The sequence below is a fragment of the Lynx rufus genome, unplaced genomic scaffold, assembly GCF_022079265.1.
Source record: "Lynx rufus isolate CCGP_SWC_20201006 ecotype Redwood Valley unplaced genomic scaffold, mLynRuf1.p SCAF_6, whole genome shotgun sequence".
Classification (NCBI taxonomy): Eukaryota; Metazoa; Chordata; class Mammalia; order Carnivora; family Felidae; genus Lynx; species Lynx rufus.
In genome coordinates, this window is record NW_025814878.1 from 25,398,709 (window position 1) to 25,412,710 (window position 14,002).

The following is a 14,002-nucleotide window of genomic DNA, read 5'->3' on the forward strand; positions in this document are numbered from 1 at the left end:
GGGTTGTCCTTCCTGTTTGCTTGTTGGCTTATTTTTGTTTGTTTGTTTTTGTAGATCAGAAAGCTAGAGGATCTTCTGCTCCTAGCATAGGAAGGGCAGAGTTCTAGACTGAGCATGCTCAAAGTTGCACGACACGCTGCGAGCTCGGCCACATTGGCTTGTGCCATTATTGTGCCAAACTGTTCTCTGTCAACCTAGTTTCTAGGTTTTATGCTTGCAGTCTCTTCTGAACACACTATCAGGGGAGAAGATGTGTGTGGGGAACAGCACTAGGTGATGTAATTGGTGACCCTCCCTTTGCCCTGTGAAGGGGTATTCCTCTCTGTACCTGCTGGTTTAGCAGCATTAGAAGCCTTGCTTGTTTGATATGGAAAAAGAATGAAAAATCTAGGTATAATGCCGCAATTCTATCATTTAAAGAAACTGGCGATAAAGATAATTTCGTTTTATTCACAGTAATAAATATTTAAAGTTTTAGTGCACAAAACATAATTATTGATAGCCAGTGCAGCTCTTCGATTTTTTTAAACTGCTATTTTCAAGCTAAAGGCCAATATAAATGTAAGATTATTATTAGTATTATTATCATTATCATTATCATTATTATTAAAAGTCTTGCAACCTTACTTTATCTGCACCAGTACCTGGGGCAGAGAGAGTCAAAAGTTACAAAATTTAAATATGTTGAAGGTTCGCATGATGAAATCACAGCCTTACAATCTGCAACATTGGATCTCAAGCTCTTTCTGCCTGATGGAAGTATGGCCTCGGCATTCAGTAAAGAAATACGGGTTTATAGCTTGCAAAATGAAATCACATTTCCATAGTGAATGCTGCGATCAGTGTGCAAAGCACTGATCCCTGGGAGCCACCGAAGCGATCACGGACCAGCCTCTGGTTAGGGGCGCTGCCTACGGACTGGACTCCTGGTTCCACATTATGACATTTTAAACACAGAACTGCAGGTGCACACCCCACTCAAACATTCCTAGATCTTGAAGTCTTAAATTCCCACAAGGGAAATCATGTCATACGAAATGACAGGAGAACCTGTATCGTGTTCCTAACGTGGGCTACACACCACGAAAAAAAAAAAAAACACATGCACACACGACGATGACAGGTTCTCCTTGCAATGAATGCAGGTCATTGTGCAGAAACAGTGCAGGCAGAAATGAAGGTGCAGGGGTCTCTAAGGGAGAGAAACTGGACTGACGCATTAAGACAGAGAACCAGATACTACTTCACTGCTGCAATTTCGGTCTTGCTCCCAAGATCTGGCTCACTTGCCAATTTATTTTATGATGATATTCTAGGTAAAATTTTCATCGACTCACTCCTTCCTTTAGAAACCATCTGGGCATTCGCCTTCCGCCACGGAAGACCTTTCGTTTTTGCCACGGCATCAGGAATGAATGCACTTAGCTTGACGTCAAGCCATAGTTCGCTCGACGTGAATTCCAAGCCATGTTCACGGCTTCTCCTAAGAAAGTTTGGGTACTATTTGCTTATGATTTTAATGAGACTATTTTCCTCTACACGACTTACACATATCGGAAGGTCAAACTCAAAATAATGTTAAGTAGTCATGAATATGGCTCTTAGTTTTCTCCAGGAGAACTGTAGAAAGGGTACTCGAGACTTCAACATACATTTCACTTTCTAAGTAAAGGTCCCACAGTCTTTCTCAAACCTTCTGCTTATGGTTGGATGCACAAGTAGTTGCCTCATATAATTATTGGAATTATTAAGAACCCAAATAAAACACAAGCTTTCTTTTATTATCATTGTTTTCTTATTGCAACAAATACTCAGTTTCTTGCTGATGCAGTATTAAGCTTTTGATAGCTTGAATTTTAAATTTGGTCATCTTAAGAATGATCACAAAGGTTTTTTTTTTTTTTTTTCATTATCTACAGATTTTAACCAAAGTTACATTGTAACACACAAACGCTGTCTTGTCTTTAAGGCACAACACATCAGTATGAACATTCTGTTTGCCAAACTTAAAAAAGAGACATTTCAGACTCCCATTTCCACCCCACCCCACCCCCGCTTACCCCCTTCCCCCCCAACAAATGAAAGAAAAATTGCATCCACTTTCAAAGTCAGCTGCTAATAAAGTCACAGTAAATTATTTTCATCAATAATTTACACAAATTACAGGTCTAGATAGGATTGTCCTTATACAGTCTGAGTGCATTCCAATTCAGATTTTCTGGGCTAGGTAGGCTAAAGTCAGATTCAAACCTCAGGGCTGAGAAGATCTCCCATTTTGAGGAATGTTGTTGAGCACCACCTTGTCGGACGGAGCACGTGTTGGTACTTTGCCAGGGTAAGAGTTCTTTGCTAAAGCTGTTAATTCCAGTTAGGACTTGTTCGGTGTGTACCAGCAACCTCCACAGATTTTTTTTTTTTTAAACATTAAAGTGTTGTAAATATAAGACCATAGAGCTTCCTTTCTGTAGCACTAAAGTTTAACTTCCATTCAGCAATCTGAATTCTTCATTCTGGAACTGTCATTCCAAATATGATTTCATCCTTTAAGACAATTTATATGTGTAAAAGCCAGAGGCATTGAATCACACATAAAAATTCAGTGTACTTGAAATATATATATAAAAAAAAAATGGATCTCCAGCTAGAGAACACAGTTACAAATACTCTAATTCCAGTGCTTGATGTAGAGCCAAGAGGTCTGAATGACTTGAAATCCTCCAAAAGGGCATGTTGTGCTGTGTGTTGACAGAGGGAGGTACGGGGGAGAGAAGGGGAAGGAATGGAGAGAAATCGTAACTATTGTCTCAACGAAGCAACAGTAGACACAGAAACGTGTGGTTCACCCACATTCAAGGGAGGCATGATTGTATTTGAAGGCTTGGTAACATCAGTATCATACTGTCTTCAAATAAGAGAGAAATAGATCTGAACTGGATTTGAATATTTATAAAAGCAAATACTGAAATTTCTGAAGTGGCTTAGTATTTATTCTGGAACGTATGTATCATTACCAAGATTAGCATCTGGGGGTGCAAGCTGAGCATCAAAATCCTCCCTGGCTGAGGGGACGCGATTTTTAACCACAACACTCCTTAGGGTTCCCCTCTCGGTTAGAAACAAAATTTTGACAATGACACACTTCCTAAGTCCCAGGCTTTTTATCTATTTGAGAGGAAGAGGGTGAATTCTTTTGTATGTAAAAAATAATTTGAAGCTGGACTACGTAAGGTAGAAAACAATGCAGGGATAATCAATCTTCTTCCTTGTCTCGGGTAAGTAATAACTTAAGCCGGTAGCACTGACTTAACTCACTTCATAGTGTGGGACTGAGAGAAATTTCGCACTCCGGCATCCATTCACAATAGGAGCGATATGTACCCGAAGGAACAATAATGGGCTCTTGTGGGGAAAAATATGCTTAGACATTACAATGGTTTGTGGCTCTCCAAAGATATACCAGGATACGGTATATGTGTGGTAAATTTCATGACAAAATGTGATTAGAAAAAAAAATGTTGAAAAATTCTCCATTATGGACAATAATGAAAACAAAGAAATAATGCACTATAGCAATTAACAAAGTCAAGCATTACTTGTAATTTTGGGCTGATGGCACCTTATAGAATATATATGCATGGAATATATATCTATATATACAATGGAAATAAATATATCCATATATATAAAACAGGGAAAATAGTATAAAAGTTAAACATTCAACTAATAATCACTATTGTTATAATTCTTTGCTGTCCAATATGGTAGCCACCAACCCCATGTGTCTAGTGAGCACTTGAAATATGGCAAGTCCTGTCCAAAATGCATACTGAATTTCAAAGACTTAGAATACAAACATCACATTAGTAATTATTACATTTGTTAGGTGTCGAGTCAGTAATATTTTACACATAGTGGGCTAAAGTATATTACTAAAATTAATTCTACCTGTCTCTTTTTACTTTTCTTTTTTTTTAAATGCAGCTTCCAGAAAACTGAAAAGTACAATAATGGCTCACATTATATATTCCTATGGGGGAGTGTGGTTATACGTTCTTAAACTTTCAACTTTCTGCTAAAATTTGCAAAACAAAGCATGTTTCTAGGTCCAATGAAAGCACAGCTATTCACGTAAAGTAACATTTTGTTTTTCCATTCAGCTCAGATCTATTTATAGTAACGACATAGTACTTTGTATTTCTGCGCATGCGGTAACAGCCACATCCAAAGAAAAGCATGCATCCTGGATACTAGAGGAACCAGCCACCTGTGTTTCAAAACAGAGCTGTAAGCCTTCACCATCACCAAAACTGCACCTACATAAACAACCATTTGGAAGTAGCATTCTAACCCAGGTTCTCATCCACTTGGAGTCAGGCCTTTTTCCCCTGAAGTTTCAGGTGTAAAGCAGAGGGGAGGACAACTGTTGGGTCATATCCTGTTTTCACACCACGGGCAAACGGTGTAGACTCTATACATTTTCATTTTCAAAGGCATATAACATTCCTGGTTTGGAAAAGCGAATTTTATTAGCCCTGACCCAGACAGATGTGAATTTCGCGTAAGCTGCAATAGTTGCAAAATGTGTGCGGCAGTGGCTGCATTGACTACTTGTGTGTTAATTCTGGTGCCAACATGAAAAATCGAAACAACAGGGACTCAGGCCATTGACAAACTCCAGAAGTTATTTCAACTGTGTGCAAAGAGGAGGATTCTATGTAGCAGTCCGCACTGAAAGTGGTGTTTCTTGAGGCTGCATCCCTGGCCTTCTACAGAACGTCCTGGGAGGGGGGGGCAGGGTGCGGTCTGGGGTCACTGACACGGCTAATTGAGACCAAGAGCTCTGCGGGTGTCAGAGCCTGCACCAACTCTCTCAAGGTTATGGAAAAGCAGGAGATTTTTCAATTACGGCTTCCAATACTTGACCAAACCTTCTAAAGTAGAAGCTCCTTCTTCACTTTGCTTGATTTGAATGATCTACAAACATAAATCACGTTTTTTATCTTTCTAGTATAGCTATAAATTTTCTTAAGCCCTCTCCCTCCTGTTTTTCGAAAACAGATATCAGGTGAACACAGCAGCACATACAAGTGTCTCAGTGAAGGCTTTATTCGATGATGATTTGAGGTCTCCTCAGGATAAGGACAACATTCTTTTTATGTAAAACAAGATAAGCCAATGTGTTGCTGTTTAAAAACAGCAGTTATCATTTTGCTTTATTTTATGAATTCTATGATTTTTATCGTGGCCAGATGATAGATATTTTGCGGTCATTCAGTAAAGGAAGCATTAGATCTCAGTGTTGTTTCGACTGATGGTTTGGTGTCTAGGACCAATCTTGGAATCACTCCTCTTTTGATCTTTTGACCACTTAATGATCTTTTGATAATTTCATGGTTTTTAACTGCCTTAGTTTCTTCTTCAGAAATATGGGCCAGATGAAGGGCTTATTTAAATACCTAGGGCCTATGAGGTCTCCTGAATATGTTCAACGCCAGCTGCTTGGCTGCAATCACGCACTGACATCTCACTAAAACAGACAACATTCTTCTAGAAGATAACGAGGCATACTGCCTCTGAGTCTCTATGACAAGTTGGCACCAAAGGATCTGAATAATACACGTCATTCCAACAGCCTTTATTAATTTCGCTAGCAAGGTTTTTCTTCAGCTATTAAAAATAGCCTCAGCATTTATCACCACGGAACACGCTTACTACAAGGCGTTCACCAGGACCATAGGGCATAAAAGCTGGGTGAGCAAAAAGGGAAGAACTGAGTCACTCGTGTGATTTCTATGGAGCTCATTAAACTTATCAGGTGGACCTTCGTGTTTAAAAATGGTTCCCCCCCCATCTTTCTTAAAGATCACTGGATCTGTGTGCATGACGCACACACGTAAATAAACCTGACTGAATTTTCCTACATTTCTATCAAATTTCAGGCAAAAAATGCTAGACTCCAAATGGTTTATTTCAATGTAAGTATCGACCTTCTCATGCTCTTTACTGCTTTGCATCTATAAATTTAGATCATTTGTCAAGCTGCCATTGGGCCAAACTACAGGAATGCAAACACAAAAGCTTGCATTAGAAGTTATCACACCAACATTGTTTGAGACAGGTTACCTTTTTTGCTGCCTGTTCTTCTTCTACACCATCCCCAATTACAACATATACTACTTTTCTGCCAAACCTTTGCATTATTCGTTCAAAGCAACTTTCTTTCCCTGGAAGATAAATGAGATAAAGTTCAGAGTGAAGTTACCTGGTTAGCGGCATGTTCTTCGTCTCGGCCATCTCCGATCACAACATAAGTTATGTTAGTGCCAAACCTGGACACTATACGCTCAAAACAGCTTTCCTTGCCTGAAAAACAATGCACTGCTTATTCTTCCAGCCACTGCATTCATTAACCTAAAGATTCATAAAGTGTTAGGTTAATTTCTCTCGAACATCAATCACTTAAACTAGCTTGCAACCTCTGGGTTTACGAAATCAACCAATATGTTTGAATAATGTCAGTCTTCACTTGAGACAGATTATTAAACAAATGTGTCTCACACTCCACAAAAGCCAGTAGGGTTAAGCATCTGACCCAGAGAAAATGTCAGCGTCTTGTACATGAGCAAGAGAATTCTGGAACAACTTTGATAAGCAACTGTGAGTTTTAATATCTATTTGTTTAACCCTGCGGATCAATTGTGTCTCGTCTGAGCAGTATAGACAAGTCGGCTAAAAACAGTATTGTAAAAAAAAACTGAAGGCTGATCTGTAAGGAAAGAGGAAATACTAAGATGTAAATTTACCTTGATAAAAAAAAAAACAAAAAAAAAAAACTCCCTTCTTCAAGTGGCTAGGAGCTAGTCTGTTCAGATTAATTGTACCAAGGGTGCTGTCTGGGCCACAGCACTGGTGACACCCGTCTCCTCTGACTGCACTATGAGAATAACACCGTGGAATTTCTACATGTTCTTCATTTTACAACACTGCCATAATCCTCTGAATTTCATTCCCAGAATGTTCATGCAGTCATGGCTATTTTTGCATTTTTTTTTCTTAATCTGATAGTTCAGAACTCCAAAAAATACTAGCTTAAAGGGAAAAATAAGAATGATTGTGGTTTTTTTTTTTTCAGATTAAATATAAGGAACAATTTGACCAATAAAAAAGAATATTGTCCTTCCTAGAAGAAATGTTTATGCTGGTGTCAAATTATTTGATTTGCCAGAATGGAAGACAAAGTGTGAGACATTAATCCTGCTGCGTAAATACATACATTTATGTAAGAAGTGAATGGGATTGGTATCACGGTTCTGAATTGTATGTAGTGCCGTGACAATGTGGAATTGACATCATGAAGGCTTGGCTCTCTTTAACTATCCTCCTGGAACAGCTGCAAATGGGGGCTCTTTCTGCCTGTGCCAATATCAAAACTCGGCGAGACCCAGGGCAGGTTATTTTTGGTAGGGGATTTTAGGATTCTGAACTCTTGTCAAGGTGCCAGACCCTAAGTCTGTTGACCTTCAGGGTGCACTAGACAACCTGTTTCCCCAGTCATTTCCTTGACAGACAGTGGAATACAGGAGCTGTTTTCTTTTAACTCTTTCAGGACAGCAGAAGTCAGGAAGTTCTGTTTTTGAAAGATGCTTAGAGACTTGGTCTGTGAAAGGCAGTTAAAACTCCAAGATGGCTCCGCAGATAGATATTAAGCAAATGAACAAGGCTGGAGGTCTTTGGTTACTGATTGAACATTTTTGGAAGTGTGTATTTCTAGCCATTCGTGGGTTATAATTCATGAAATTGTTATTTTTTTTTTCTGAAGTGTAGGATCCTACTCAATCCATCTGGCACTCCCCTGTAATGTCAAAAGAGTATTTTATCTTAGATCTAGATTACTGCATCTGCAAAGAGGCAATTAAGATATTTAAGATATTAAATCATTAAGGTATTAAATACCATGGCTAAAGACACTGTCTAGTATTTAGAAAACACGTGTGGTCCTGAAGTGTAAATACAAACACATAACTAAGCAAATAGAATTGTCCAGATACTGAATTCAGAATTTCACTGGGCAACAGTTTTCATAAAATTTGCACACATACATTGGGTTTCAGGGTACTTTGTTATTTGCACTCCATTCAAATTTGCTTGACAATCTAATAGCAAAACTCATGGAAGAGGGAATCAAGCAGACAGACATATCAAGGAAATCCCCCAAAACCCAGCTGTGAGCACATTCCACACAGAGTTGGAAGTAATTGCTTACCTATTTTAGTTGCACTGTAAATATTCTCAATGGGGAAAGCACCTCCTAAACTATAGAGTAGAACCTTCGCGAGAGCTGGGATCAGTTGGGTTGTCGTTACCAAGACATTTACGCAGTTACTCCTAAGATAGGGAGGAAATATGCAGAGTTGTTTTCCAACACTAAATAATTTCGAATGGCACAGATTTTAAATTGTCACTGTGGCCTTTCAATTCCATAATAAATGGGTCCTGATAAGCTAACCTTTAAACATCAACAGTTATTCATGGAGTGCCTGCTATCTGGAAGGTACCAGGACAGGTGCGAGGAATACATCCCCAAATGGGGGAAGTGGAAGAAAACGGGCAAAACGAAGTCATGGATGAATGACGTTTTTGTCCCCCTCCCCTGCCCCCCGCATCCCAGAGAGATAGGAGAGACACAAGTAAATAGACACCTGCAATATGAAATATGTTCTATAATAAGGATCTCCTCAGGCTCCTGTGGAACCTCAGAGAAGAATACCTACCTCAGCCAATGGCAATCATGGGAAGGTTATCAGAGGGATGGCTTAGCTCTAAGTTTTACAAGTATCCAGATGAGGTAATTTTTTAGGGTGATAAGACTCTATGTCTCAGGGTTTTCAGAGCCTGGAAAAGTAGTGGACATAGGCAGAAAGAAGGTAACGGGATGGGTAAAAGTAGTTTTTGGATTTTGTGCAAGAAATAGCCCAGTGTCCCAGTCAAGGGGCTGACAGACGGGGATCCTGGAGAAGAATGAGAGGGCCCTTATTTAGTCCAGAAGACGTGACTCTCTGAATCTCCTTTCCAACAACAACATAGGGCTACATTTAATGGACCCGGTTTTAATCCATCTCCACAGGCCTTCCTCTTTGAAAGTAACAATCTTCCATTTTACAATTTACAGTTGTTTCTTTCACAGTCATATTGCAGGGAGATAAAGGAAACACCAAGAGAGTGGGAACTGTGAGGCAGAGATTCCTTCTGGCTTATGGGAAAATTGAGCCATCCTGCCTTGAGGGGCTCACACCACACACACGAAACTGGGACTCGGATTGCCTTTCTCTCCTGGTATTTTGTAGCAGGAGCCTTAAATACGTATTGGTAAGGGCCCCTAGAATTCTCTGGATTGACTGTCAGAAGCCTGGTTTCAACAGTAAGTCAGAAGAGCAAGGTGAGTGTCAACTCTTCATGGGTATGTATATACTGAGCCCCCAGTACACTTAATATCATGCTTCATATTCTTTAGACATATCCTGTATAAAGAAAAACTACATTTTATTCGAAAACAATTATAAAATCTTTATAATGACAGCCTTGTAGACATTTCCATTTGTAAGTTGTTTCCAGAGGTACCCTGATCTTGTAACAGAAGCTCTAACTCCTGGAGACAAATGATGAGATTATCACTTATATGGGCTAAAGAAACAAAGCCTTCCAGAGGTAGAACTTTAATAAGCACCACCAATGCAATCCTTAATTTTGCCAATGAGGAAATAAAGACCTGAAAAGTGATTTGCCTGCCTATCATCAGAAAGAAACTCCCCAAATAATGGCAGATTATCAGGCATAGTACACAAACACATCACTGGATCGAAATAATATTGGGAAATCTAGCGTTGCCACTTACGCCGTGTGATAACTGGAGTTATAGCATTTCTTTTTTAAATGGCATACGTTGCATACATTTATAAATTACAGATTTATAAGTGGCAAACACTGCATATATTTAAATCCAATTTATAATGCATTGTAACTTTCAATTCCAAACATCGCATATATTTATATATGGCCTGTATATACTTGTGCGAAGTATGAACAAACATAAAGAAGAACGTGAACAGGCGAACAGCATCAATAATTTAGCCATCCAGAGATGGTAACTGGTTTCTCCATTTTGTGTGTTTACTTTCAGAATTTCTATTTGTGTACAGGTTTTTTTTTTTTTCTCATTAGTACCATACTTCATATATATCTAAGTTTTTATTCTACTTTTTTCACTCATTTATATCGTGAGCCTATTCATTTATGTCATATTGTCTACTAGTCCTCTTTTCCTAACAAGACAGAATGTGTGAAGACTGTATGTGGCTCCAACATAATTCTTTAAAGTGAGGCTCACTCAGTCACTGGTTTTGATTCCTAAATATTGTAAATAATGCTGCCTTACATAGAAAAATTTCCTACACATTTAAGTATGTCCTTTGACTATACTCACAGGAGAGGAATTAGAGCTGGAGGGGGCAACCTTTGCTAAAGACTCTGATATATAATTCTGCCATTTTGTAAAAGCCTCTGTTTTTCTGATATCCTAGAAATTCTGTAAAAAAAATTACCAATATGGTCATCCCTGTGGATAGCTTAGCAAATTTCACGTCATTTAAATCTTCAATGTGTAATGACTTATTTTTCCCCTTCTTTTCCTTGTTAATATTTTTATTTCTGAAAATCACATACCCATATAGTTGCTTTAAGGCCATGCGTTTACTAATAATCTCTCTATATTATGGATAGCACACATATAATCTACACAACAAGGTAATAGCCTTGGTTTTTAACTATCTAGAACTTTTTTAGAAATAATGAAAGCCATTGACCTCCTCCGCAGGGAAATGCACATGCCCCTACATTTTGCACACGATTTCAGGGACTTAGGAGGCCTTACATCCCAGCCTCCTTGACCCTTCATCCCCATATCATCAGTTACAGAGATCACAAGGCAGCAAGTCCCATTGTAAAACAGCTTCAACTGTGGGACAATTCTTCCTTACACAGACCTAGAACCTTCCTTCCTAGGATTCCTATTCATCCCTCCTAATTCTCTCCTTTACAGACCAGAGAGAGATGTTTATTTTTGGCCTAACAGCTCAAACAGTTGACATCGGTAATCGTGTCCCATGTAGGACTCTTCTTCAAACTAAACTCCTTGGTTCCTCCCTCCAACTATTCCTTTTATGTGGTTTCCACAGCCAAAAACTCTTCTGGACACTTTGCTGGTCCAACAAGATGTTTCAAATATGTCCGAGCGCCTGCTGGAATGTGGTGCCCAGAACTAAAGCAAAGTACTCTGTTCTGGCTTTCCCAGCCTGACCCAGGACACTACGGCTCCCTTCCCGCCCCATTTATCCTTCCCACCATCGATGTGGTTGCTGCCGGTGTTGCGGCTAGAAGCCACGTGCAGGATTTCAGGCACATGCATTTACTTCCACGCTCTAATCCGGGACTCCCCTTTTACCCTGCCAAGGCTTTCTGTATCCCGGTTCCATCAGTCCACATGGTCTTTCTCTGAATGTGTGCTACTTACAGGTTTGCTATGCATGCTTCTACTTGCCCACCTAACTCAGAAGTAAAATGAGGGAACAGGATGGTGCGAAGATTCATCCCCACCCCAACTAGCTATCACTTTCCAGGTTTATATTATTTTATTAGGTAGCATTTATGGCACACGCCATACCCATGTAGTCAGAAGTCTATTCAGTTCTACTGCCTGTACCAGTAAGTCAGTATTTCTCTGTTTAGCTCAAACAACACAAGGGTTACAAGTTCTTCAAACAGGCTTGTCTTACTATTTTGCTGCATTTAAATCATGTATATTATCTATAATGGCCTAAGACACTTTAAAATATGCACTCTGTGGGTAAACTACATGCTCCTGTTTGATTGCGAGTCACATGACCTTCCTGTGGAGACTGCCAGTAGTTATGCAGAAAGAAGGGTAAAGACAAAGGATCTCCTGGCTATTCTGAGAAGCATCAACTCCCAGCTGCCACCCCCCATCCACCTCCCCCTCAACGTACATTGAAAATACTAGATTCACTACATTCTTAGGTTCCTTCAAACTCTAAAATACTCTAGGAATTAAAAAAAAAATGATGCATATTACACTATTAAAACTACATCCTGAATATAATAAATATAGAAACTGCAACAATACCACTTACCTAGTACTAATAATCGATAATGATTTAAGTGCATTTGTTAGCCAGGAGTCTGTCAGACCTTCAATCTCTGCCCTCAACTGCAACCATGCGTCTCTCTTGGCAGGGCCAAGGAGTCCTGCAACGATGAAAAGCAAGGTAGAATCAACAGATGAAAAGTTTTCAGGAAAACCTAGTTTAGCCTCCCTTCTGTCCAGTATAGATAATATCGGAAGCCGAGAGAGACTGACTTAGATCAATACTGATCCTTCATTTCAGAACTAATTACTCCTTCTTCCAACAAACATTTACCGAACAACTCAGGTTTCAGGTAGTGGGCCCCAAACTGGGGATGTAACAGTGAAAAAGTGGATCTCGGTCTCTGTACTCACTGAACCTAGAATCTGGCACGGTGGGCACCCACCACCTGCGGAGCTGCGACAGTTTTCGTGCCTGGGTCCCACTCCAAAAGACAGTGATAGAATAGAGCTGGAGAAGAAGGTGGGGCTTCACCAGTCTAGGGATTCAAACTTCAAACACTCTGGCTATCTGAACATGCTTCACTTCTTAATAATCACAATCATTACCACTTTTAACCAGCAGTGATGACATTATCCTATGTTGCCAAGTAGTACCGAAGCTATCACAAATACTCTGTTTTTAAAAAAGGCAAGAACTGCGCTTGAAATTCGGAAGCATATGACACAGTTATAAACAATGGTTAAAGCTGCAGTAATGTTGGGGTAAGAGAAGAAGCAGGCATGCTATCTTTTTTATTTCAAAAGCCCTTGTTTTTATGAAAAAAATAAGATCATGCAATCCACCAGAAATAAGTTTCTTATTTAAATTGTATTTCAGGGCATCAGGAGCACATACACAGGTAGATGATTTTTTAAAAATTTTTGTTAATGTTTATTATTGAGAGACAGAGAGAGACAGAGCATGAGCATGGGAGGGGCAGAGAGAGGGGGAGACACACTCTGAAGGAGGCTCCAGGCTACGAGCTGTCAGCACAGAGTCTGATGCGGGGGCTTGAACTCACAAACCGTGAGATCATGACCTAAGCCGAAGTTGGTCGCTTAACCAACTGAGCTACCCAGGCGCCCCAGGTGGAGGATTTTTTAAATCAAAATTTCTATTTTTTAGCAACTCATTTGTCCTTATTTCAATATAGCGATGCTAACAGATTAGCACAGAAAAATGGACTTACATGTCACCAAACTTTCAAAGCTATAATACTATTTATTACTCATCTCGTTCATTTTTAAATGATTCTAGTAATACCCTTCACGAGGGAAACAATGTCACGTCTGAATGATAAAACTTAGTTCAGATTTCTCAAAGGAATTATTTCAAAATTAAGCATATTGCCCACAATTGATGTGAAAGAGAACACCTGTTTCTTTGATTTTACTAAAGTGTCCTACATAGAGCTTTAGAGTGAATTAGGAAACCGGAATTGTCTGCTCAGGACCCTGGACAAGTCAGAAGTCTGCCGGGCCTATTTCTCACCGGGAAATGAAGATCTCTCATTTGTGTTTTTTTTTTTTTTTAATGTTTATTTATTTTGAGAGAGAGAAAGAGAAACAGAGCACAAGTGGGGGAGAGGCAGAGAGAGAAAGACACAGAATCCGAAGCAGGTTCAGGCTCTGAGCTGTCAGCACAGAGCCCCACGCTGGGCTCGAACTCACGAGCCATGAGATCGTGACCTGAGCTGAAGGTGGACGCTTAACTGACTTGAGCTACCCAGGAGCCCCGCAGATCTCTCGTTTCTAAGATCCTTTTTGGTTCTAACAACAATAATAATAACGTGAGTATTGATT

The 14,002-nt window shown here is 39.6% G+C and overlaps 1 protein-coding gene across 1 annotated transcript in view; it reads right to left on the minus strand.

The window, feature by feature from the left end:
* Positions 1-2,654: 2,654 nt before the first annotated feature.
* The window catches only part of EYA4 (EYA transcriptional coactivator and phosphatase 4), a 57,871-nt gene continuing 46,523 nt past the window's right edge, over positions 2,655-14,002 (minus strand). The window contains exons 12-15 of the mRNA XM_047102556.1: positions 12,204-12,318; positions 8,264-8,385; positions 6,124-6,224; positions 2,655-2,735 (exon numbers count right to left, since the gene is read on the minus strand). Coding sequence (XP_046958512.1) covers positions 2,655-2,735; positions 6,124-6,224; positions 8,264-8,385; positions 12,204-12,318 — 419 coding nt within the window. The remainder of the gene's footprint in view (positions 2,736-6,123; positions 6,225-8,263; positions 8,386-12,203; positions 12,319-14,002) is intronic.